Source organism: Oncorhynchus tshawytscha, linkage group LG04, assembly GCF_018296145.1.
Source record: "Oncorhynchus tshawytscha isolate Ot180627B linkage group LG04, Otsh_v2.0, whole genome shotgun sequence".
NCBI lineage: Eukaryota > Metazoa > Chordata > Actinopteri > Salmoniformes > Salmonidae > Oncorhynchus > Oncorhynchus tshawytscha.
The window spans coordinates 68,338,077-68,364,629 of NC_056432.1; the positions used below are offsets into that span (position 1 = coordinate 68,338,077).

Below are 26,553 nucleotides of genomic sequence, written 5' to 3' on the forward strand. Positions count from 1 at the left end.
GTACCTTTAAACAGCATGGAAAATTCCAGAATATGATGTCATGGCTTTAGAAGATTCTGATAGGCTAATTGACATAATTTGAGTCAATTGGAGGTGTACCTGTGGATGTATTTCAAGGCCTACCTTCAAGCTCAGTGCCTCTTTGCTTGACATCATGGGAAAATCAAAAGAAATCAGCCAATACCTCAGAAAAAAATTATAGACCTCCACAAGTCTGGTTCATCCTTGGGAGCAATTAACAAATGCATGAAGGTACCATGTTCATCTGTACAAACAATAGTACGCAGTCATACCGTTCAGGAAGGAGACGCGTTCTGTGTCCTAGAGACGAACGTACTTTGGTGCGAAAAGTGCAAATCAATCCCAGAACAACAGCAAAGAACCTTGTGAAGATGCTGGAGGAAACAGGTACAAAAGTATCTATATCCACAGAGTCCTATATTGATATGACCTGAAAGGCCGCTCAGCAAGGAAGAAGCCACTGCTCCAAAACCGCCATAAAAAAGCCAGACTACGGTTTGCAACTGCACATGGGGACAAAGATCGTACTTTTTGGAGAAATGTCCTCTGGTCTGATAAAACAAAAATAGAACTGTTTGTCCATAATGACCATCGTTATGTTCGGAGGAAAAAGGGGAAGGCTTGCAAGCCGAAGAACACCATCCCAACCCTGAAGCACGGGGGTGGTAGCAACATGTTGTGGGGGTGCTTTGCTGCAGGAGGGACTGGTGCACTTCACAAACTAGATTGTATCATGAGAGAAGAAAATTATGTGGATATATTGAAGCAACATCTCAAGACATCAGTCAGGAAGTTAAAGTTTGGTCGCAAATGTGGTCTTCCAAATGGACAATGACCCCAAGCATATATCCAAAGTTGTGGCAAAATGGCTTAAGGACAACAAAGTCAAGGTTTTGCAGTGGCCATCACAAAGCTCTGACCTCAATCCTATTGAACATTTGTGGACAGAACTGAAAAAGTGTGTGTGAGCAAGGAGGCCTACAAACCTGACTCAGTTACACCAGCTCTATCAGAAGGAATAGGGCAAAATTCACCCAACTTATTATGGGAAGCTTGTGGAAGGCTACCCGTAAAGTTTGACCCAAGTTACTCAATTTAAAGGCAATGCTACCAAATACTAATTGAGTGTTTGTAAACTTCTGACCCAGGAAATAAATCATTCTCTCTACTAATTTGATGACATTTCACATTCTTAAAATAAAGTGGTGATCCTAACTGACCTAAAAAGGAATTTTTACTTGGATTAAATGTCAGGAATTGTGAAAAACTGAGGTTAAATGTATTTGGCTAAGGTGTATGTAATCTTCTGACTTCAACTGTGTATACCGTGGGGAGAACAAGTATTTGATACATTGCCGATTTTGCAGGTTTTCCTACTTACAAAGCATGTAGAGGTCTGTAATTTTTATCATAGGTACACTTCAACTGTGAGAGACGGAATCTAAAACAACAATCCAGAAAATCACATTGTATAATTTTTAAGTAATTACTTTACATTTTATTGCATGACATAAGTATTTGATACATCAGAAAAGCAAAACTTAATATTTGGTACAGAAACCTTTGTTTGCAATTTCAGAGATCATATGTTACCTGTAGTTCTTGACCAGGTTTGCACACACTGCAGCAGGGATTTTGGCCTACTCCTCCATACAGACCCTCTCCAGATCCTTCAGGTTTCGGGGCTGTTGCTAAACAATACGGACTTTCAACTACCTCCAAAGATTTTCTTTTGGGTTCAGATCTGGAGACTGGCTAAGCCACTCCAGGACCTTGAGATGCTTCTTACGGAGCCACTCCTTAGTTGCCCTGGCTGTGTGTTTTGGGTCATTGTCATGCTGGAAGACCCAGCCACGGCCCATCTTCAATGCTCTTACTGAGGGAAGGAGGTTGTTGGCCGAGATCTCACGATACATGGCCCCATCCATCCTCCCCTCAATACGGTGCAGTCGTCCTGTTCCCTTTGCAGAAAAGCATCCCCAACGAATTATGTTTCCACCTCCATGCTTCACGGTTGGGATGGTGTTCTTGGGGTTGTACTCATCCTTCTTCGTCCTCCACACGGCGAGTGGAGTTTAGACCAAAAAGCTCTATTTTTGTTTCATCAGACGACATGACCTTCTCCCATTCCTCCTCTGGATCATCCAAATGGTTATTGGCAAACTTCAGACGGGCCTGGACATGCGCTGGCTTGAGCAGGGGGACCTTGCGTGTGCTGCAGGATTTTAATCCATGACGGCATAGTGTGTTACTAATGGTTTTCTTTGAGACTCTGGTCCCAGCTCTCTTCAGGTCATTGACCAGGTCCTGCCGTGTAGTTCTGGGCTGATCCCTCACCTTCCTCATGATCATTGATGCCCCACAAGGTCAGATCTTGCATGGAGCCCCAGACCGAGGGTGATTGACCGTCATCTTGAACTTCTTCCATTTTCTAATAATTGCGCAAACAGTTGCTGCCTTCTCACCAAACTGCTTGCCTGTTGTCCTGTAGCCCATCCCAGCCTTGTGCAGGTCTACAATTTTATCTCTGATGTCCTTACACAGCTCTCTGGTCTTGGCCATTGTGGAGAGGTTGGAGTCTGTTTGATTGAGTGTGTGGACAGGTGTCTTTTATACAGGTAACGAGTTCAAACAGGTGCAGTTAATACAGGTAATGAGTGTAGAACAGGAGAGCTTCTTAAAGAAAAACGAACAGGTCTGTGAGAGCCGTAATTCTTACTGGTTGGTAGGTTAACAAATACTTATGTCATGCAATAAAATGCAAATGAATTACTTGAAAATCATACAATGTGATTTTCTGGATTTTTGTTTTAGAGTCCGTCTCTCACAGTTGAAGTGTACCTATGATGAAAAATTACAGACCTCTACATGCTTAGTAAGTAGGAAAACCTGCAAAATTGGCAGTGTATCAAATACTTGCTCTCCCCACTGATATATATATATATATATATATATATATATATATATATATATATATATATATACAGTATATGTTTCTGAAAAGCTTCCTATTCTGCTACCTGGCCTATGCATCATACAAATACATTTGGCAATCAGCCAAATGAACAATATGTCTGCAGGCTTTAAACTTGTTTCACAGCACTGCAGTATTTTTCCTGAGACAGCACACAAGCAGATAAGTTAACTAGGACATATCATAAATGCATGGGTGTGATAGTCTTATGTGTGATTCATAAATTGTGATGTATTTTCCATCTGAGTGGAGGAAATAGGCTATTTAACATCTGTGGTCGGGATGGCTGGCTACTGTATGTGCCACTGTGTTACCTTTCGTGTTTTTATCACTGCATTAAACTGGTCAGGGTAGAGATGAAAAGGTAGTTGAGGTGGAGATTGTTCTGGTGTGGTATGAGGTTTGGTCTGTTGTGGCATGAGGTTTGGTCTGGTGTGGTGTGAGGTTTGGTCTGGTGTGGTATGAGGTTTGGTCTGATCTGGCATGAGGTTTGGTCTGGTGTGGTGTGAGGTTTGGTCTGGTGTGGTATGAGGTTTGGTCTGATCTGGCATGAGGTTTGGTCTGGTGTGGTATGAGGTTTGGTCTAGTGTGGTATGAGTTGATAATGTCTGGCGAGTGGGCAGTGGAGTTGATAATGTATTTGTATGTGTGGAGTGGTCACTGGTCAACATACTGCCATGTAGGGGCTCTCCACATTCAATGGCTCCTGGTGTGGAGATTGGCTGTTTTTCTGACTGGTGAGTTAGCAGGAGGAGGGGAGGAGGAGGGGAGAGGAGGAGGAGGTGGAGAGAGGAGGAGGAGGAGAGAGGAGGAGGAGGTGGAGAGAGGAGGAGGAGGTGGAGAGAGGAGGAGGAGGTGGAGAGAGGAGGATGAGTAGGAGAAGGAGGAGGTGGAGAGAGGAGGATGAGTAGGAGAAGGAGGAGGTGGAGAGAGGAGGATGAGTAGGGAGAGGAGGTGGAGGAGGTGGAGAGAGGACGATGAGTAGGAGAAGGAGGAGGTGGAGAGGGGAGAATGAGTAGGAGAAGGAGGAGGTGGAGAGAGGAGGATGAGGAGGAGGTGGAGAGAGGAGGATGAGGAGGAGAAGGAGGAGGTGGAGAGAGGAGGATGAGTAGGAGAAGGAGGAGGTGGAGAGAGGAGGATGAGTAGGAGAAGGAGGAGGTGGTGTGAAGGCAGGGGAGTTCAGTCAGTTCTTTGAGCATTTCTTTTCTTTTCATTGAGATTCAGATGGACATTTGGCAGAAAGTTTTCCTACCTTCTCTGTTTATTTCTAAGATCTCTTCTGGTGGTTCTTGTGGGGCCAGGGGCCATGTGTCGTCCTGCGTGCTGTGGTGAGGTGAGGTTACCTCCGACTTACAGTAATTGGGGGAGCCCAGAAGTGGGGCGCGGGGGATATGCTTGTTCTTTTTCTTTGGTAACTTCTGCTTGGCCATCGCCAGGGAGTAATACATCCCAAAGTTATTGACAATAACAGGCACTGGCATGGCGATAGTCAGCACACCAGCCAGAGCACACAGCGCTCCCACCAGCATGCCAGACCATGTCTGAGGGTACATGTCTCCATAGCCCAGGGTTGTCATTGTCACCACCGCCCACCAGAATCCAATAGGAATGTTCTTGAAGTGCGTGTGCTCGCTGGCTCGGGGGTCATTGGGCTTGGCACCAATCCTTTCAGCATAGTAGATCATAGTGGCGAAGATGAGCACACCCAGGGCAAGGAAGATGATGAGGAGCAGGAACTCATTGGTGCTGGCTCGGAGTGTATGACCCAGGACACGCAGTCCCACAAAGTGCCTAGTCAGCTTAAAGATCCGGAGGATCCGGACAAAGCGTACCACGCGTAGGAAACCCAGTACATCCTTAGCCGCCTTGGAAGAGAGCCCACTCAGCCCCACCTCCAGGTAGAAGGGCATGATGGCAATAAAGTCGATGATGTTGAGGGTGTTACGGAAAAACTCCAGCTTGCTCGGACAGAAAGTCACTCGCATTATAAACTCAAATGTAAACCACAGCACACAGACCCCTTCAATATAGGTGAGGAAGACCACGGTCTCAGTCTCCTGGTAGACCCGCGTGCTGTTGTCCAGCGGGTCAATTTCTGTCCGGTTGATGATGGGGTTGAAGGCCTCGTGTGTCTCCAGGCAGAAGGTGGTGATGGAAACCAGGATGAAGAACAGGGAGGCGAAGGCTATCCACTGCAGGGGAGAGATGAGAGGGAGGGAGAGAAGGAGGGTGAGGGAAAGAGAGAGGGAGAGATTATAAGCGAGGGAGCTTAGAATACAAACGTGAAGGAACAGAGCACTAAAACACCCCCACAGCTCTCTTCAGTTCTACAACACACATCTAGGTCAGTACTCTTAACTGAGTGTCACATGAAAGGGTGTGCACCTAAATTGTGGTGCTCCACTACCGGTGTTGCTAGTATTGGCGGGGCCTGCAGGGAGGAGGGGAGGGACCGAGGGGGATGTTATGTACTGTACAGGGGAAAGCTTGTTTCTGGGTCAGCTTTTGCGCCAGCACTTAAGGTATTATTTCCGGGAGGGCACTGTCTTCACCATGGCATCTGGCCCAAATGATAATATGTGACAGTGCCACCTCATAAATTTTGAATGGTGTTTTAATGCATAGTCCTTAATGTATAGGCCGCTATACACTGCTGCCCATAGATTAGGGCTGACAGCAGTGCTGCTGCTGCCAGAAGAGACTGATTGGGTTGCATAACTCCACTTAACACCACTGGAATATTAAAGTGATGCTCCATCATCCAATTCGTGTGATACATTACAAATCCAATTCGTGTGCTATGTTACAAATCCAATTCGTTCACTATGTTAAGATTTTGTTTTGCTTAAGATCCCGGACTGTATCTTTAAACAGGTCCAGGTCTGAGAGGAGGCAGGCGCGGCCAGGCACATACACAACAGCCACAGTGCAGTAGTGATAGAGCCAGGGTCCTACCTGGACATGAAGGGCTTAGTGATTCCATTAAAGAAGAACAAATGACAATTAGGTTATTTTTCCAAGACAGTTCTTTTTGTGCATGGTACACAACTTCCAACATCCTTGACTTTTAACAAACTGAGCCAAAGCAATGTCAATATAAAGGGTAAATCAAATTGATATTTTCAACTCCAAACAGTATAAGACAAGCACACCTTACAACCCTTATACTCACAATAACAACAACAACCTCTCGGGAGAAAGGATTCATTGACAAAAGAAGCACACCGGGGTGTTGAGAAATGAAGTGGTCTAGTTAACCTCCAGTGACCGTTGAAAGGCTTGTACAATGGAAAAAGGCACAAAAACATATTCTAGTTAACCCTTTACACTTAAACCTATAGATTGCCCTTTTCCAGTAGGTTTCATTCACTGTAGTAAATGTACCTTGTGTTCCACTGATACAATCAGATACAGAATCAGAGACAGAAATGACAATACAGACAGTCTGACTGACTCATTAAATTGAGAGAACGTCATTACTTTTAAAGAAACTGTGCTAGAGCGATTCACTCTGATCAGGCCTATTGTTGTTGAAGGCTTTGCAAGCTGCAGGCCCTTCTGCATTGTGTGCTAATGAAATTGATAAAAGGGTACATTAGATATGCCACCTCCACCTGCCTAATGCAGCAGAGGCCTGGAGATGACGGCACACATGACAGGGAGGGTGACGCCTGAAAGACGTCTGAAAGACGAAAAGCCCACTGCGATTTCTTTCTTAGAAACACACGCATTCATTCACACTCTCACTCTCATTCTGACACACATGCAACACACACTAGACATTGACAACAACAACAACCACAGCAGCAACAACAATAACAACAACCACGAAAACCACTGCAGCAACAACAACCACAATAACACTTCAATGCACAAGTGTAAATGAAATTCAATGACTTTGTTTTCACACTCTGACTGTTTCCATCTGTCCTGTCCTTCACATAAAAATAACCTTCTGGTTGGGTTTCTGAAATGAAGACAGGTTGTGGTAAGGCCAGAAGGAAGAGAAGAGAGTGTTACTGTCCTTGTCACCACAACATTTTCTCTCACAAGCCCAGCAAAGGTGACAGACTTGCTTCCATTATTTCATTGGTGTGAAAATAGATCAGCAGCATCCCTGGATGGATTTAATTACAGAGGCCTGTCATTGGACTGAGAATTAATACAAACTGCTGTCAACTTCCTGTGCAGAATATCCAACATCTAAGTCCATGTGACATTGTTCTCAGAACATCCAACATTTTCTCCAACATGATCAACTATCCGTATCAATACAGCAACATCGTTATTAATAAAGTATGATATGCAGCTGTAAGAGGAAAACCTGAAACATTGGAAAAGTATCATATTGTTCACTAATGAAGGAACTTGAGCCGTTAGTAAAGTACGATATGCAGCTGTAAGAGGAAAACCTGAAACATTGGAAAAGTATCATATTGTTCACTAATGAAGGAACTTGAGCCGTTAACACAAATTCCATGAGACTAACTGAACTCTCCAGAGAAAGGAAATGAAACAGCTATCTTTGAAAAACGTTGACTAACCTTTCCTTTATGTTTATTCCATGACTGGCTACAGACTGCTGGCACTGAACATAGAAACAGCAGTGTAGTATAGATAGAGGAAAGGATCAACACATCATTGAGGAACTTCTAGACAGAGTGGTATCATGGCATGTGCGCAATTTGTATCCTAAATGCATTCTCTAAAAGCTTTATCTTGAGACAAACTTCTAATCTCATATTACAATACATTAAGCCAACATGAGAGCCACCCTTCCTCGTTCTTACCTCTGACCTGCAGCATAAACAATGTGTGTGCATGAATGAATGTATCTGAGCGTGTGTGTGATGTACGCTCAGATACATGCTTGTTAGCATGCATGGCTGAGTGTGTAAACATCATCCAAGGCAGATTGTGATGTATTTGGTGGAAGATGCTAGCAGAATGATATTTTCCCTGGTGTTCTCAACAGAACATGTATCAGCAACATTTACAGAAAACTAATGAGCGAGTGTCTTACAATAAATACGAGGCAAAGTGCAATATAACACACTCATGTGAATTACTGTATGTTGTCATGGTTTGGATGTGGGGGTGTTTCCGTAATAGATGTGTGATTAGCTTGTTGAGTTGTGATAAATCAGTGTTACAGAAAGCCAGGAAGTCATTTGAATGAACCATTAGGGAGTCAAATTTCCTCCACTGTAATAGGCAAGTAAAAATAACTAAAAATACATGACATACAGATGTAAGATCTTAATTTGAGCTAATTTGCTACAGCAGGAAGATAATCCTTCAGAAACAGGAAATTATCATTATTATGTGGATTATAATTCATGTACATTTTTGTAAGGATTGATACATTTTTCAGTAGGGAAAATCAAGTCAAATTTCAAAGTGGAAATGACAACCTTCAGAAACCTTCTTTAAACCTCAATTACACTACACATTTTAAATGTCCTGCATTGAGGGAAAGCTCTCGTGCAACAGGGGGATCAAATTAAGATCCTTTATCTGTATCATTCCGGTTTGGAGCAAATAAGTATTAGAAGTGCTGAACATGAGCCATTGTCCTGTTTGCATTACAGGTGAAGGAACCGCCTTCACACAGGACTACCTACCTACAATCCCACTCATACAGTACAATCCCATGCACAGAACTGACGCCGACCCAAACATAATGTCTACACTGCAGACTGACCAGAGCAAGCAAGCATTTGCACTGCACCTCTCAGCTTTGAGAGGGTGGTTCTTTTCCCTTTGTGACTAGGCTGGCAAGGCCTCATCCTTCAGTGGGAGGGAGTCAAAGACAATGCTGAGTTTATAACTGAGAATATAACCTTCCTCCAAGGAAACCAATCAGCAGGCCTTTCTGTCAGAACACATCACACTCTCATCAGAGATGGTTATAGGAGCCATACTGCTGGGAAATAAACACCCAGCAGCTTCACTACCAAGACTCTGCTACATGGAACTGAATTAACAACAACACCACTAAATAAGAAGCTTAATGGACAGAGATGAATAAAGATAGAAATGTGACCATAATAAATACTGTATGTAAGTCTGAGTGTGACACTTGGCAGTGTGCAGTACCTGCTAGTTTAAGGACACAACCACTAAGCAGAATAATGCATGGATATTAACATTCAATATGGAATTAAATCAATGGTATTGTGCACAAAATATTTAGATTTGCTGTGGGTTCTACTCTGCAAATTGTATTGGTCTCATACACATATTTATCAGATGTTCTTCTGGATGGAGCAGAATGCTTGTGTTCCTAGTTCCAACAGTGCAGTATTATCTAACAATACACAACATCGCAAGCATGTCGTTTGTTTGAGAGGATGCATTGAGATAGTAAATACACAATGTAATTAAGTTAAAAGGCTGCAATGTAGACTGTGCCACAGAAAGCATGTACATGTCAAGTAGATCAAATGCTTAATCAGGAAATGTTGGAAGTAAGTTACAGATGTAGGATCTTAATTTGATCACTCTTTTGTTGCTGAAATGCAAACTTTTAGTGTTCTTTAGTATTAATAAGGCTTCTAAAGTTTGGCATTTCAGACATGATTTGCCCTCACAAAAAAATGCATCAACCCCTGCAAAAAATGCCCATTAGTTATAATACACATAATAACTCAAATTTCCTGTTGCTGCAAGATTATTTTCCTGCTGTAGAAAACTGGCTCAAATTAAGATCCTATATCTGTAGATGCTTCTGTCACAGTGCCATTGTAAGTGTAGGAGACAGCATTGAGTCAATGCTAAACAAAATAAAACTGCAACCAGACCCTTCTCTCCTACAACCCCTCCCACACTCTCCCTTTTAGACTCATGCCTCCTAGAGATGAAAGCATGTCACGTTCTCTTATGTAACGACCTTTCCCTCCATCCATCTGCCTTTCTCTGTGCTTACTGTATGCGTTTGTGACAATGTATTTGCATTGCCTGTTTATGAGTGTGCATGACATGCAGTATGTGTAATTTTAGATAAATACTTGTGTTTTTTTATATATATATATATATATAGTGTTTTTTTATGTAATGTATGTTTGTTTGAGTTTGTGTTCCTAAATGTTATTAAGCATGAATCTACATGAGAGAGAGGAGAGAAAACAAGTTAGGTGCCGTGTGGCTCAGTTGGTAGATCATGGCACTTGCAATGCTAAGGTTGTGGGTTTGATTCCCACAGGAATCAAACCTACCAGTGTGAGGCAAAAATGATGTATTCACCTTATTTGTTGGGTATGTAACAAGTATTTACTTAAAGAACAGTAAGATATTTCTGTCCTGCTAATGCTGTGTTTTATGGTCTCCACTCTAGCACCCTGCAGCTAGTCTGGGAGTTGAGGACATGGGTTCTACTAGAGATAGCTTGAAGCTGACAATTGACTTGTGCTGGTGATAAAAACCATAGACAAGATGTAGTGTGTGTGACTCGAGATAGAGAGAGCCTGGAAGAGTTAAGAACAATGCATAATTGTTTCATCTTACTGGCATCTGGGAAACTAAGTAAAAGACCATCCTGTGTAGATAACCAAGGTGGCTTATGGGAAGATTAGAAGCGACTGACTAAGCAATCTTGGTTTCAGCTATATAAAAACTGTGCATCATCTGTGAAAGCTAAACTCTTAGCCTAACTGTCAGTCAAGACTGGTGGACTGACAGTCTCATTATTTGTCAAAATCTTCGTAATGAGCGGACCAAGGTACAGCGTGAGTAAAGTTCCACATATTTTTAATCTCCGTGAAACAAACAAAACAATAAAGAAACGTGACGTCATGACGTGCACACAGGCAACTAAACACAAACAATATCCCACAAAACACAGGTGGGGAAATGGCGACCTAAATATGATCCCCAATTAGAGGCAACGATAAACAGCTGCCTCTAATTGGGAACCATATTAGAACCAACATAGAAATAGACATACTAGAATACCCCCTAGTCATGCCCTGACCTACTACACCATAGAGAACCAAGGGCTCTATGGTCAGGGCGTGACATTATTGCAATAATTAATCAATATAAAATAAAGATGATTGTTTGAAGAAATGACCAAGACCAAGTCTGTCTCAGTACTGAATTTCCACGACACCAGTATGAACCTGTTACGGTTTTCTTCGGGTGAAAGAGAGTCGGACCAAAATGCAGCATGGTTAATTCGATACATCTTTAATGAAGACAAAACACGAATAATACAAAAACAATAAACGTAACGTGAAAACCGAAACAGCCTAAACTGGTGTAAACTAACACAGAGATAGGAACAATCACCCACGAAACACTCAAAGAATATGGCTGCCTAAATATGGTTCCCAATCAGAGACAACGAGAATCACCTGCCTCTGATTGAGAACCGCCTCAGGCAACCATAGACTTTGCTAGAACACCCCACTAAGCCACAATCCCAAAACCTACGAAAAACCCCAATACACAAACACACCACAAAATAAACCCATGTCACACCCTGGCCTGACCAAATAAAGAAAGAAAACACAAAATACTAAGACCAGGGCGTGACAGAACCCCCCAAGGTATGCGGACTCCCGGCCGCACACTAAAACCCATAGGGGAGGGTCCGGGTGGGCGTCTGTCCACGGTGGCGGCTCCGGCTCGGGACGTGGACCCCACTCCAACCAAGTCTTAGTCCCCGTGTAACGCGTCCTTTGATTGGCGACCCTCGCCGCCGACCTAGGCCTAATAACCCTCACCAAGGACCCCACTGGACTGAGGGGCAGCTCGGGACTGAGGTAGAAGCTCGGGACTGAGGGGAAGCTCGGGACTGAGGGGAAGCTCGGGAATGAGGGGAAGCTCGGGAATGAGGGCAAGCTCAGCACTGAGAGGAAGCCCAGTACTGAGAGGAAGCTCAGGCAGGTAGTTGGCTCTGGCAGATCCTGGCTAGCTGGTGGTTCTGGCAGATCCTGGCTGACTAGCGGATCCTGGCTGACTGGCGGATCTGGAAGATCCTGGCTGACTGGCGGATCCTGGCTGACTGGCGGATCTGGAAGATCCTGGCTGACTGGCGGTTCTAGCTGCTCTGGCTGCTCCATGCAGACTGGCAGCTCTGGCTGCTCCATGCAGACTGGCAGCTCCGGCTGCTCCCTGAAGACTGGCAGCTCCGGCTGCTCCCTGCAGACTGGCAGCTCCGGCTGCTCCCTGCAGACTGGCAGCTCCGGCTGCTCCCTGCAGACTGGCAGCTCCGGCTGCTCCCTGCAGACTGGCAACTCCGGCTGCTCCCTGCAGACTGGCATCTCCGGCTGCTCCATGCAGACTGACATCTCCGGCTGCTCCATGCAGACTGGCATCTCCGGCTGCTCCATGCAGACTGGCAGCTCCGGCTGCTCCATGCAGACTGGCATCTCCGGCTGCTCCATGCAGACTGGAAACTCTGGCTGCTCCATGCAGACTGGCAGCTCTGGCTTCGCTGAACAGGCAGGAGACTCCGGCAGCGCTGGAGAGGAGGAAGGCTCTGGCAGCGCTAAACAGGCGGGAGAGTCCGGCAGCGCTGGAGAGGAGGAAGGCTCTGATAGCGCTAGACAGGCAGGAGACTCCGACAGCGCTAAACAAGCGGGAGACTCCGACAGCGCTGGAGAGGAGAAAGGCTCTGGCAGTGCTGAACAGGCGAGCTGCACTGAAGGCCTGGTGCGTGGTGCTGGCACTGGTGGTACTGGGCCGAGGACACGCACAGGTAGCCTGGTGCGGGGAGCTGCCACCGGAGGACTGGTGTGTGAAGGTGGCACAGGATGGACCGGACCGTGAAGGTGTACTGGAGAGCCTGAGAGCAGGGCTGGCACAGGACGTGTAAGGCTAGGTAGGTACACAGGAGGCCTAGTGCGTGAGGCTGGCACAATCTTCACCAGCCGACTAACACGTACCTCAGGACGAGTATGGAGCGCTGACCCAGGTGCCATCAAATCCCCGACACGCTCTGTCGGGCGAATATCGTACCTAAAGCACCAACCTAGCAACTCCCTCATAACTCTCTCCTCCACTTTCCCCATTAACTCCTTCACAGTCTCTGCTTCACTCACCTCCAACACCGGCTCTGGTTCTGGTCTCCTCCTTGGCTCCTCACGATAAACAGGGGGAGTTGGCTCAGGTCTGAACCCTGACTCTGCCACACTCTCCCTGAGCCCCCCATACATTTTTGGGGCTGACTCTCGGGCTTCCATCCGCGTCGCTGTGCTGCCTCTTCATACCAGCGCCTTTCCGCTTTCGCCGCCTCCAGGTCTTCTTTGGGGCGGCGATATTCTCCAGCCTGTGTCCAGGGTCCTTTTCCGTCCAATATCTCCTCCCACGTCCAGAAGTCCTGTGATCGCTGCTCCTCACGATAAACAGGGGGAGTTGGCTCAGGTTTGAACCCTGACTCTGCCACACTCTCCCTGAGCCCCCCCCCCCAAGAAATTTTTGGGTCTGACATTCGGGCTTCCTTCTGCGCCGCCGTGCTTGTCTCTTCGACTCCATTCTCCTATAGCCCTCTTCGCACTGCTCCAGCGAATCCCAGGCGGGCTCCGGCATCCTCTCTGGGTCGACCGCCCACCTGTCTATTTCCTCCCAAGTCGTATACTCTAAACTTCGTAGCTCCTGCTGCCGCTGCCTGTCACCACGCTGCTTGGTCCTTTTGTGGTGGGTGATTCTGTTACGGTTTTCTTTGGGTGAAAGAGAGTTGGACCAAAATGCAGCGTGGTTAATTCGATACATCTTTAATGAAGACGAAACACGAATAATACAAAAACAATAAACGTAACGTGAAAACCGAAACAGCCTAAACTTTTTTTATTTTTTATAAAAAATAATTTATTATCTTCAATACCATTCATTCTTTACAACTCATAATTTTCATACATACTCAAATAATGGTATTTAAATTTAACTAATTTAACTAAACAAAAACCCCAAACAAAACCTCAGGGGAGCATCTTCCCTCCCCGTCACCCTACAAACTACATTTCCCTATCTCCCCGTCCCTAATCTATCCCCTTACAAATCTAAATGACACCCAGCCCTAAACCCCCCTTCCATCTCTCCCGAGCAGCATGCTGCCCCCACTTCCTCTCCTCCCTCTTCATCCTCCCCTCAAATCTCCTTCCACCCTCCTCACTATCCCTTCCACCCCCCAATCTCTCCCTGTCTTCACCATGTTCTGCCTGGCTTCCCACAGCCCCCGTTTAAAGAGACTCATGAGAAGCCAGAGCAGAAACCTGTCCCTATCCGTCCCTCTCGCTCTCCCTACACCTCTCTCTAACCTGGCTCACGTCAATACAAAATCCCCCCTTACCAAACCTAACAACACCCGTGCCCTAGCCCATACTACTCCGGCAAAGGCACAGTCCCAAAAGACATGGTGCACAGTCTCCTCCCTGCCACAAGAGGATCTTGGACAGGTGGGGGATTGCACCAAACTATACCGATACATGATGGAACGTACCAGCAAGCACTTATGGAGGCTCAACCAATTCAGGTCCACTACAGGCGCCGGACTCCCTGCCTTTCTGACCTCCTCGTACAGGTGCCTGTGATCTAAACCTACTCGGGCAACTTCAACCTCAGGGTGCGCACGCAGCCACTTGGCCGCATGACCAAAGTGCCACGGCAGCTGTTCCGCCCGAGGTCCCGTGTTAGACCACACCATTACGCTTCTCGCCTGATACGAGAAGAACACCCGCAGGAGGTAACCGGACGGGTGTATCACTGGATGAGCAAGCTCCGTTAACAAGAAAGAAACAAAAATTGCGTCCAGCTTGAGGGGGAAAATGTGGTACCCCCCTACCTCCCTCCCCGATGGGACAGAGCATGCGTGCCCTGGCGACCCACTCGCACCTGCCACTCCACATGAACTGAAACACAAGCCTCACTAGAGGCCTCCTCAGACAAGCCGGCAATGGGTTGATGTACGCCAAATACAAAAGAGACGGCAACACATCCACCTTTAGGACCAGGACTTTGCCCATAAAAGACAAATACCTAGCCTTCCACATTGCTAGCTTCCTCTTTACCACTGCGATACGCATGTTCCAGTTTAGCGTCGCTGAGCCGGAGGTCTCAAAATGGACCCCGAGAATCCTCAGGGCCCCCTCACAGAGAGATAACCCCCCGGGCACATCCGTTCTACCGCGCCATCTTCCGAAAAACTTGACGGAAGACTTTGCATGGTTCAGAACCGCTCCCGACGCTCGGGTGAAATCCCCAAAGATGGCAAGGGACCTTGTCAGGCACGAGTCCTTGCACAGCAGCAAGGAAGTGTCGTCGGCGTACTGCATCATCTTAACACGCAGCCCACCACTTCCAGGGATCAACAAGCCTTCCACCCCTGTGTCTGCCCTAATGGCAGCCCCCAGAGGCTCCATGTACAGAACGAAGAGGAGAGCCGAGAGTGGGCACCCCTGCCTGACCCCAGACGAGAGGTCAAAAACGTCACCCAAGTGACTATTTACACTAACTCGGCACCCCGCTCCGACATATAATGTACAAATCCATCTTATGAACTTCTCCCCAAATCCTAATCGACCTAACACTCTGAATAAAAAGGATCTATTCACGCGATCAAAGGCTTTCGCCTGATCTAGCGCTGCTACCATTAAAGGCAGTCCTCTATCTTCAACCCAAGCGATGGAGTCCCTGATTAACTGTAGGTTCCATCTAATAGAGCGGCCCTCTACCCCGCACGTCTGATCCTCATGGACAACGTAGGGAAGGGCTGTGCGCAACCGGTCTGCTAAAACCTTTGCAAGTAGCTTGTAATCTACACACAGCATGGTCAACGGCCGCCAGTTGCCAAGGTCTGTTACTTCCCCCTTCTTATATAAAAGTGACAGCACACCAACAGCCATTGATCCCCCGGGACCCCGTCTCAAGGATGGCCTTCAAGACTTCGAGGACCACTGGTCCAAGTATACCCCAAAACTTGAGATAAAACTCAGCCGGCAGCCCATCCATCCCAGGCACCTTCCCTCTTCCCATCCTCCTAAGAGCGCTCTCAACCTCTTCTAGTGAGATCTGGGCCTCCATCACTTCTCTAATGTCCTCAGGCAACCGCCTGGACAAGTGTTCTAAAAACACATTTCCCTGCTCTACATCTATTTCCCTTTCCTTAAATAAACCTTGGAAATGATCAGTTGTCACCCTGACCATTTCCTCTGGTTTTCTAACTATACTACCATTTTCTTCCCTAACGCCATGCATTACCTTCCTACTCTGTCTGGCCCTAACCGACTTAAAGAACATAGCAGAACAAGTCTCATTGTGTTCTAGAAAGCCACTATGCGCACACTCCAGGAAAGCTCGAGCCTTCCGCTCCTGCAACTCCCTGAGCTGCGCCTTTAGGGTTGCGGATCTCTCCCAGTCAAACGACCCGCCGAGGTTGCCTGCCTTGTACTCAAGTTCAATTAACCTTTGGATACGATCCACCTCCCTCCTCTCCTCCCTTTTTTTCCTCTTGCAATACCCTATTATAAAAGCCCTAATCCTCACCTTAACTAATTCCCACCACTCTAACACCCCCTCACACATGGACCGGAGGCCTTCAAGCCTCCAAAAGAAACCATAAAACCCGTCAACAAAAGCCTGCTCCTCCAGCACATCCCGATCTAACTTCCAGTACCCCCTACCAAAGAGGCAGACTGGCGACCCCACCTGCAGGAGCACCCCATCGTGATCCGAAAAGAAAACAGGCAACAGCCGCCCAGACAACTTACCCAAAGACCTGGGTACAAAAATATAGTCGAGCCTCCGCTCAACCCCCCTGGAGTTGCGCCATGTAGGACCGGCCATTTTCGGAGTAGTGTGCAGACCACCATCAACCAGACCATGGCAAGCCATTAGCCTGGTGATGGCGCCTGCACTGCTATCCCCCCTATTCCTAAATCTGTATTAAAATCCCCCCCTATCACTAATTTCCTATTTGTGACACACAGGGGCGTCAGACAGTCCACCATCTCCCTCCTGTCTGCCACCACCTGTGGCCCATACACCACCACTAATCTAAATTTACAATCCCTTATCATGACATCCACCCCTATAACCCTCCCCTGCATTACCACAAAAGAATCCTCCACTTTTACCTCCCTGTGCCCACACAAAATCCCTACCCCGATGAGTGCACCCCCAATACCCCAAACCGACTCCCCATTGTCCCACTCCCTCTTAAACCTACTAACATCCCTCCATCCCTCAGGTGAACCTCCTGTAAAAAACAAAAATCAAACCCCACACCCTCCAAATAACTAAAAACCGCCCTCCTCTTAACAAAATCCCTTAAACCCCTTACATTTAAACTAACAAAAGTAAAATTAGACCCCATGAAATAATAAAATAAAAACATGTAATACACTCAAATTCTAAACCCAGACAGAAAAAAAAAAAAAAAACAGGAGACTCACCCGATGCTCCCCTGCTCCATATCTACCGGTGAGAACACCATCCGTACTCCCGACATCCCCCCCCCTCTTCCTCCATCTCACCAACCCAGGATGCAGGAATAGTGTTTGGCTCCGGGGTGCCCTGCACCCTGGGTCTACCCCACACTCCTCCCCCTCCCCAGTGCTGCAGCTGGTTTGGAAAAAAATCGGGGAGGCTGAGTCCCCAAACAAAAAACTCCCCACCTCCTCCTGTACCCAGTCCTGAGTCTTGTTAGGTGTGTCCTCACCCAACAGAAGTTGAGGGCCTGGGGAAACCAGCAGCAACCCAGAGGTTTCTCCCACCCCCATCAGTCTCTTGGCCATCCCCTCCCTCTCACTGTCGGCCAATCGCACCCTCCTCTTCATTCTCTTCTTTGGTGATGGCGGCAGTGGGGAGATACCACCCTCCCCCCCGCCAGCTCCTCCACCATACCCCTCATCTCTTCCACCAGGGCACTTTCCCCCCAGTCCACTTGCTCTTCCACCGTCTCCTTCTCCAACACTCCTCCCTCGCTTTCTTCTCTCTCATGCTCCTCCACTCGGTTGCCTTCTTCCGCCGCTTTTCCTGGTTCTCCTACTCCCATGCCTTCCGTTTCCTCCTCTCTTCCATCCGCCGCTTCTTGCTCCTCCTCCTTCCTTGCGGCCTTCCCCTCTGGACCTGTACTCTGGTCATGAGGCGTGCTTCCTTCCCCTCCTCTTCTTCCCCCATCCCCCGCTCCTGCTCCCCCCCCAGCCGCAGACGCATATGACCTCTGACGAGCCGGGCACCCCCGCCACAGGTGTGCTGACGAGCCACACCCGTGGCACGCCTTAGGCTTGTCACAATCCCTCGCCTCGTGTTCCTCAGATCCACAAAATCTGCATTTTCTTGTGCTGCACGAGGCGAATATGTGGCCGTAGGCCATACAGCGCCTGCAAGATGGGGGCTGACGTGCATAAAACAACGTCCCCTGTCAGCCCCTAGGGAGAACATAGCAGGAGGATGGAGGTAGCCACCATGTCCCTTTGGGTCCTCCCTGAGGAGGGCCTGGAAGCCTCTCCTCCCATTCCAAAACCCAAGGGAGTCTTTGAGGTGCCTTGCTGAGGAGACGTTATCCATGTATCTCCCCAGAAAGGCCCTCACCTCTTCGTCCTTAACGTATGGGTTGTAAATGTTGACAGTTACAACCCTAAAGTTGTTCTTCGCCAGGCTTGTTATTTCATAGTGGCTCATCGGCCTCTCACCTCCCACTGCTCTTGCCCTTCTCAGGATATCATCGTGTTTCTCCTCTGTATATAGTGCCACGTCGTATGCTCCCTCCAACGAGTTGCCTTGGAAACAAAACACGTCCTTCACCGTCAGCTTTAGAATCCCCATCAATATTATCCTTCCAAAAGTTTCCCGTCCTAAAGGCTCCAACTCCTTTTCCTTCCAAGCAAACCGAATTGTGTTGGCCAGCCCAATCCCAGGGACCGACCGTGTTGATGGATTTAGCACCATCTCCGCAAGGAGAATGGCGCTCGTTCTCTTCTCTTCCAAAACAATGAAAAAAGAAAAACCAAAGTGACTGAGCCTACCTGGTGACAACAAACACTGAGACAGGAACAATCACCCACAAAACACTCAAAGAATATGGCTGCCTAAATATGGTTCCCAATCAGAGACAACGAGAATCACCTGCCTCTGATTGAGAACCGCCTCAGGCAACCATAGATTTTGCTAGAACACCCCACTAAGCCACAATCCCAAAACCTACGAAAAACCCCAATACACAAACACACCACAAAATAAACCCATGTCACACCCTTTCCTGACCAAATAAATAAAGAAAAAACCAAAATACTAAGACCAGGGCATGACAGAACCAATGTGAAACTGTATCCACTCACTACTTATCCAGTCGTTCTGTACGCACTTATCCAGTCATTCTGGATAAGATCTTCTGTAAAGTAGAAGACTGGGGACCTTTTCACATGCTGATGATGAGGGTGGACAAGGTTGTTCTGTGAATCAAGGACTGTCTCTGTGGGGTTTTCAAAAATCCTGTTATATTTACGGTAACATATTGTACCGTTTTCTTCAGTAACTTACAGGTAACTGGCTGCCAGTAAATTACCTTAAAAAAAACATCATGTTTTTTTTTACCATGTAGGGATCAAGTTACAGGCCTTGCCTAATAATTGTCCATCTAAGTTTTAGTACATGAGATGCTTAGCCTTCGTGTGACCTCCCTTGCAGATCTAGAAGGGCCTTGACTGACAGTTTAAAAGCAGTGTCAATAACTAGACACATCCCAATGTAACTACCGACAACATAAACAGCTAAGGCCTCATTCACAGTTGGCTCAGCCCCTCCTGTATCATCATCCTGTATGTGTTTTGCTTTTGCTATATTGATGTGTATACAGGGCTCATCTGTGAAAGAGACTTTGGTCTTAGCATGACTCCCTGTTAACTACAATAAAGGTTAAAAAATATATGTAAATTAATCAAGGAAACATTGTTTTTGTTTTAATTTTAATTTAAAAAAATGTTACCCCCTTTTTCTCCCCAATTTCATGGTATCCATTTGTTAGTAGTTACTGTCTTGTCTCATCGCTACAACTCCTGTACGGGCTCAGGAGAGACGAATGTCGAGAGCCATGCATCCTCCGAAACACAACCCAACCAAGCCGCACTGCTTCTTAACACAGCGCACATCCAACCCGGAAGCCAGCCGCACCAATGTGTCGGAGGAAACACCGTACACCTAGCAACCTGGTCAGCGTGCACTGTGCCCGGCCCGCCACAGGAGTCGCTAGTGCACGATGAGACAAGGATATCCTTACCGGCCAAACCCTCCCTAACCCGGAAAATGCTAGGCCAATTGTGCGTCGTCCCATGGACCTCCCGGTCGCGGCCGGTTGTGACAGAGCCTGGGCTCAAACCCAGAGTCTCTGGTGGCACAGCTAGCACTGTGATGCAGTGCCTTAGACCACTGCGCCACCCAGGAGGCCCATAAAGGAAACATTTTCATCAGCGGCTGATATCATAAGTGGCTTTCATTCATTAAAAAGTATATTATATCGCCAATGAACAAAACTAATGCTATACAGACAGTCAAGTCCAGAAACAAAATTCATATAACATACACATTTAGTGACAAGGTCATTCAAATGTGAAAATGACTACATTGGTTTTCTCTCCAACAAATCAACAAACAGCCTACACCAGATCCTTTATACTGTAAAAAGGAATTCATGTTGAACTGATTGATTGAACATTTGTTTGGAAGACATTTGTTAGCACAGTAACAGCCATTGGTAACCATGGTATGCATCCAAGGTTGAAATGCTTGCTGGCTGTGTTTAGTTTTAGGTTGTAATTAGATTACCCTGTCCGAGTATGATCTGAGAGTGCCAGTAGAGACAGTAGAGACAGTCGAGATTGAACATGTGCTGCCGAAGCTGTATGATGCCTCAGAATGCTGAGTTAGCTCAGAGCTCCACCACCACCTCCCTCCCTGTTCCACTCACCTGCTGCAGTCTCTGATGGGAGATAAAACATGAAAAGGTTATTGCTATGAAACAGGCGTTCCCACTTAACTGATTTTCTGTATTACCGTGCACATCGGAAAGAGAGAATGTATATGTAGCATTTACAGCACTATAATGAACTATACAAATCCATTCATACACAAACCACAACAGATTGAGTCATCTGAAACTATAGGAAGAAGAATAAGGAATAAGAATAATATCTTGACGATATATTCTTCAAGCCAGCCATGTACAAACACCAAAGGCAAAGCCTTTACTAAAACCGTCTATCAATTAGTTTGGCTCTAAGTTATCTAAAACACATTAAATAACGTGACTTGATAGTGCCAACACATAATGTGGCTCTGTTCCAACTGTTCTAATGCCTTGCCTTGGGTAAATTACTCACATCGACTATGAAAGCCTCTATTTTGACGAGAGGACAGAAATGATAGAGAATGATTCTTGAATTATGTATACTAACTTAGCTCAATAGCCCTTATGATTACTGAGACTCAAGCACAGAGGCATAACATACTGTAACATGAATGACAGTATATGTAGGCAGACTAAACACCATAGTAAATTATGAGATACAGAAGGGATAGCAATAAGTGAGCATTATAAGGAAGCCGTGGTCAGTGCTTCATCATGCTATTCAATGGCCTGGGTTTAACGTCATCTCTCTCTGCTTATGGACTCCCCCGGCAACAGACACGACAAACATTTGCCTAGGCCATGTGTGTCAGTGATCCCCGTGCTCAGTGCCAGTGTGCCATTCCTCATCATCACTGCTGCCCACACCACTCACACAATACATTTACATTTTAGTCATTTCGCTGAAGCTCTTATCCAGAGCGACTTACAGTTAGTGCATTCATCTTAAGATAGTCATAGTAAGTACATTTTACCTCAATAAAGTAGCTAACAGCAAAGTCAGAGCTAGTAAGAGGGGAAAATCAAGTGCAAGAGTTAGATCACAAAATGTTTTTTTTAATGGGTCGAGGTGAGGAGGGGGTGCAAGCAGCGGGGTGCTGTGGGATTATTTAAGATACTCTTTGAAGAGTTAGGGTTTTAGATGTTTTTGGAAGATGGGCAGGGACCCTGCTGTCCTAGCTTCAGGGGAAAGCTGGTTCCACCATTGGGGTGCCAGGACAGAGAAGAGTTTGGACTGGGCTGAGCGGGAGCTGCCCTCCCGTAGGGGTAGGAGGGCCAAGAGACCTGATGTGGCAGAACAGAGTGCTCGGGTTGTGGTGTAGGGTTTCAACATAGCCTGAAGGTAGGGAAGGGCAGTTACTCTTGCTGCTCTGTAGGCAAGTACCATGGTCTTCTAGTGTATACAAGCTTTGACTTGAAGCCAGTGGAGTGTGCGGCAGAGCGGGGTGACATGGAAGAACGTGGAACGGTTGAACACCAGGTGGGCTGCAGCGTTCTGGTTACATTGCAGGGGTTTGATGGCACATCGCGGAGCCCAGCCAACATTGAGTTGCAGTAGTCCAGACGGGAGATGTCAAGTGCCTGGATTAGGACCTGTGCTGTTGTAAAGCATGAACCTGCAGAAGCGAGTCACTGCTTTGATGTTTGCAAAGAACGACAGAGTGTTGTCCAGGTTCACATCAAGGTTATTTGCACTCTGGGAGGGGGACACCATGGAGTTATAAACCATGTTGGAGAGGTCTTGGAGCAGACAGCCCTATATCCATCAGTAATCATCGTGGCCACACATACCAATAGAAAGTGACTACATACAGTAGGTGTGTGTTATTGTCCACAAACATGCCCTGTGATGTTATTGTGGGAGTTGCATCCTGCTGTACAGTATACTGTGTGGCTATCTTGGTTAAATCATATTTGTCATACTAAATCATATTTTTTAAGTCACACACACACTTAATATAAATACTCTTATGAACATGAACAGGGGAATAAACATCAGACAAATCTGAGGGAATTCTGACATAATAAGCCTATGTCAGATAAAAACATGACGATCCATTGAAAAGCCTCTAGTCACATTGTTGACAGAGTTCTGAGGATATCCCTGCTTCCCTCAGTGAAGCCTCATTTCCCTCGTCCATAATCATGCTCTTCTACAGGCTGTCACCCTGCCTGCTGTCCCTAATGTCTCTGTCCATTTCTGGTCCACCAATTAGCACGGAGCAAGAAACACATTCAGTTTGACTTAACATTCAAATGCAAAACAATCTCAATCAAACCTTAGCTAAATCACTGTAGTTTTAATATATTTTCTTTTCAATGAGACTAAGCTATTGGAAGACATGTACAGGTATGTTCATTCAATAATCATAGTGCTATGTGAGAGCCACACATTAGTGTTTTCTGTGAAAACTGGGTTGCCCTTAAGTAGGGCAAGTGTGTCAACAGGGGGGAGCTCAACATTACAGAACAGTCTTATATGGGTTATATCTTTAGTGGGATAAATCTGAGTGACACCCCCATGTCAGATGGTATGGTCTGGCTGAGGTAATGGCTATGCCAGCATGTATAGCTAATGGACAAAGGTGATGAATAAACTGAATAAACACTCCCTCACCACGCCTGACCATTCAGGATGAAACTGGAAAGACAGAAAATCTTGTGTTTTTATTTTTTTTTAAATTTCACCTTTATTTAACCAGGTAGGCCAGTTAAGAACAAGTTCTCATTTACAACTGCAACCTGGTTTTGAAGGTCATGAAGATCAAATAGTTTTGGTGTTTAGGATTTGTCAGATGACTGTTGGGTGTATGTTCAGAGGAAAGGTTGTTGGAGCCAGTGTTATCTTGTAGATGAAGGCAGAACAAGTGAGTGTAACTTTCCTCTCTGTTTGGCAGTGTAATGGTGGCGTGAGAGGCCTGTAATTCTGCCTCGATATTTGCCCCAGTTTGAGTGCTTTTAGCTGGGTTCCTCATTCCTCTCTGCCTGGGAAATCAATTATACAGGAGCGCAGGGACAAACCCCAGTGCTTTTTAAGGGGTGTCCTGCTCCACTTCTTTTGGGAGAAAGAGCTGTGTTAGATATCCCAGTGACCAGCTTTTGATTGGTTTGTGCATTTCCCTACTGGAGTTGGACTGTGTCGATGTGTATCATGCACATGCTCACCTACATGTGCATAATGTGTTCATACAGTTACACATATGAACCTCAATGTACTACAGCACACCACATGGTAGACTAAGAGCAGGTGTTGTTTGATAAAGCAATATGTCCATCTATTTCGGCCACAGCCCTCCAGACAAGCCAGTCTCTGTGTGGATCTCCTTAAAACCTAGATTACTTCCTGTTAAAGTGTTGCAAGGTTAGCCATGCAGCATGTCTTTTGTGTAATAGGATGCCTCCATCTCTCTCTCCATTAATTACCAGGGTCTGTGCCCAACTAATTAATGTTAATCGCTCCAGCCATCTAAGGAGCAACCAGCCTTGCTCTTTTCTGTTCAGCCTGGATCTGTTACTCACTCTGTGGTGGTTAGAAGCTGCCGTCCCAGCCACACTGTCTCTCTAAGGTGATTACGTAGACGTATAGCTACTTTCCATGTAGGTGCACTTTTAAGTAGAATGGATCTCCTTCTAAACTCAAGAGCAGTTTCATCCCAGATAGCTGAAGGTCGTGATAGCTGGCTGGGTGTCTGTATGGTCAGTAGGCTCCTCACGTTAAAGCTGACACGTCCACTTTAAAAGCCTAGCATGATATTGATTTCAAACCTCTCCCTCCACATAAACTCACTGCTGTGTTTCTTATGTGACGTGGAGTGATACATTACAACCCACAGCCATGGCTGAGTGAAAAGAAACCTCCTACCCATTCCCATCCAGCAGCTCCCACTTCCACTTCTAACCTGAACAAACCCACATCTACCCTACCTGTCCCAAAACCCCACCAAACTGCATTCAGTCATGCACTTCCTTCTCTCCCAGCTGCACAAAGTTATTTCTCATCATCCTTACCACTTAAACACATGTTTTACTTAAGTATTTATTTACATCCTTACATGAGCAGCAATTTGATTGATCAATAAACTAATCTAAATTATTTGCCCTCTTGCAAATCCAGGCAGTAAGGGCCAAGTCATCAAAAGTCCAAGGGCACAGGATGCCTCAATGTCCCCTTTCATAAGTAGGAAGACTAGTAGTTGTAGCCACGTGTCTGAATTATGGTCAGTCTAAATTCCCTCAGATTGCCTTCCAAACTTAAGACAGGTTCATTTAATATAGTGCTCACTGGAAGTATGTGAGAGTATGTGAGCCATGTCTGAAAGCAACATGAGTACCACTGCACTAATATCTGTCCACAAGAACGGTTGGTAGTGGCAGAGACATCTAGTTATATAAACTACATCTGCTTCACATACAAAGGTACTGTATGTAACTGCATTTACTTACATCGCCGCTATACTGGCACTGCATTAATCACCATGTACAGGGGGCAAAAAAGTATTTAGTCAGCCACCAAGTGTGCAAGTTCTCCCACTTAAAAATATGAGAGAGGCCTGTAATTTTCATCATAGGTACACTTCAACTATGACAGACAAAATGGCGGAAAACAATCCAGAAAATCACATAGTAGGATTTTTAATGAATTTATTTGCAAATTATGGTGGAAAATAAGTATTTGGTCACCTACAAACAAGCAAGATTTCTGGCTCTCACAGACCTGTAACTTCTTCTTTAAGAGGCTCCTCTGTCCTCCACTCGTTACCTGTATTAATGGCACCCGTTTGAACTTGTTATCAGTATAAAAGACACCTGTCCACAACCTCAAACAGTCACACTCCAAACTCCAATATGGCCAAGACCAAAGATCTGTCAAAGAACACCAGAAACAAAATTGGAGACCTATTGTAGACCTGCACCAGGCTGGGAAGACTGAATCTGCAATAGGTAAGCAGCTTGGTTTGAAGAAATCAACTGTGGGAGCAATTATTAGGAAATGGAAGACATACAAGACCACTGATAATCTCCCTCGATCTGGGGCTCCATGCAAGATCTCACCCCGTGGGGTCAAAATGATCACAAGAACGGTGAGCAAAAATCCCAGAACCACACGGGGGGACCTAGTGAATGAAAGCCTACCATCAGTAACACACTACACTGCCAGGGACTCAAATCCTGCAGTGCCAGACGTGTCCCCCTGCTTAAGCCAGTACATGTCCAGGCCCGTCTAAAGTTTGCATGAGAGCATTTGGATGATCCAGAAGAAGATTGGGAGAATGTCATATGGTCAGATGAAACCAAAATATAACTTTTTGGTAAAAACTCAACTCGTCATGTTTGGAGGACAAAGAATGCTGAGTTGCATCCAAAGAACACCATACCTACTGTGAAGCATGGGGGTGGAAACATCATGCTTTGGGGCTGTTTTTCTGCAAAGGGACCAGGACGACTGATCCTGTAAAGGAAAGAATGATTGGGGCCATATATCGTGAGATTTTGAGTGAAAACCTCCTTCCATCAGCAAGGGCATTGAAGATGAAACGTGGCTGGGTCTTTCAGCATGACAATGATCACAAACACACCGCCCGGGCAACGAAGGAGTGGCTTCGTAAGAAGCATTTCAAGGTCCTGGAGTGGCCTAGCCAGTCTCCAGATCTCAACCCCATAGAAAATCTTTGGAGGGAGTTGAAAGTCCGTGTTGCCCAGAAACAGCTCTAGA

General features: G+C 46.1%; 1 protein-coding gene across 1 annotated transcript in view; it reads right to left on the reverse strand.

Annotated features, from left to right (window-relative positions):
- Window positions 1–26,553, reverse strand: part of LOC112249282 (potassium voltage-gated channel subfamily C member 1-like) — a 40,296-nt gene that overhangs the window by 9,824 nt on the left and 3,919 nt on the right. The window contains exon 2 of the mRNA XM_042321117.1: window positions 4,248–5,187. Within this exon, the coding sequence (XP_042177051.1) occupies window positions 4,248–5,187 (940 nt within the window). The remainder of the gene's footprint in view (window positions 1–4,247; window positions 5,188–26,553) is intronic.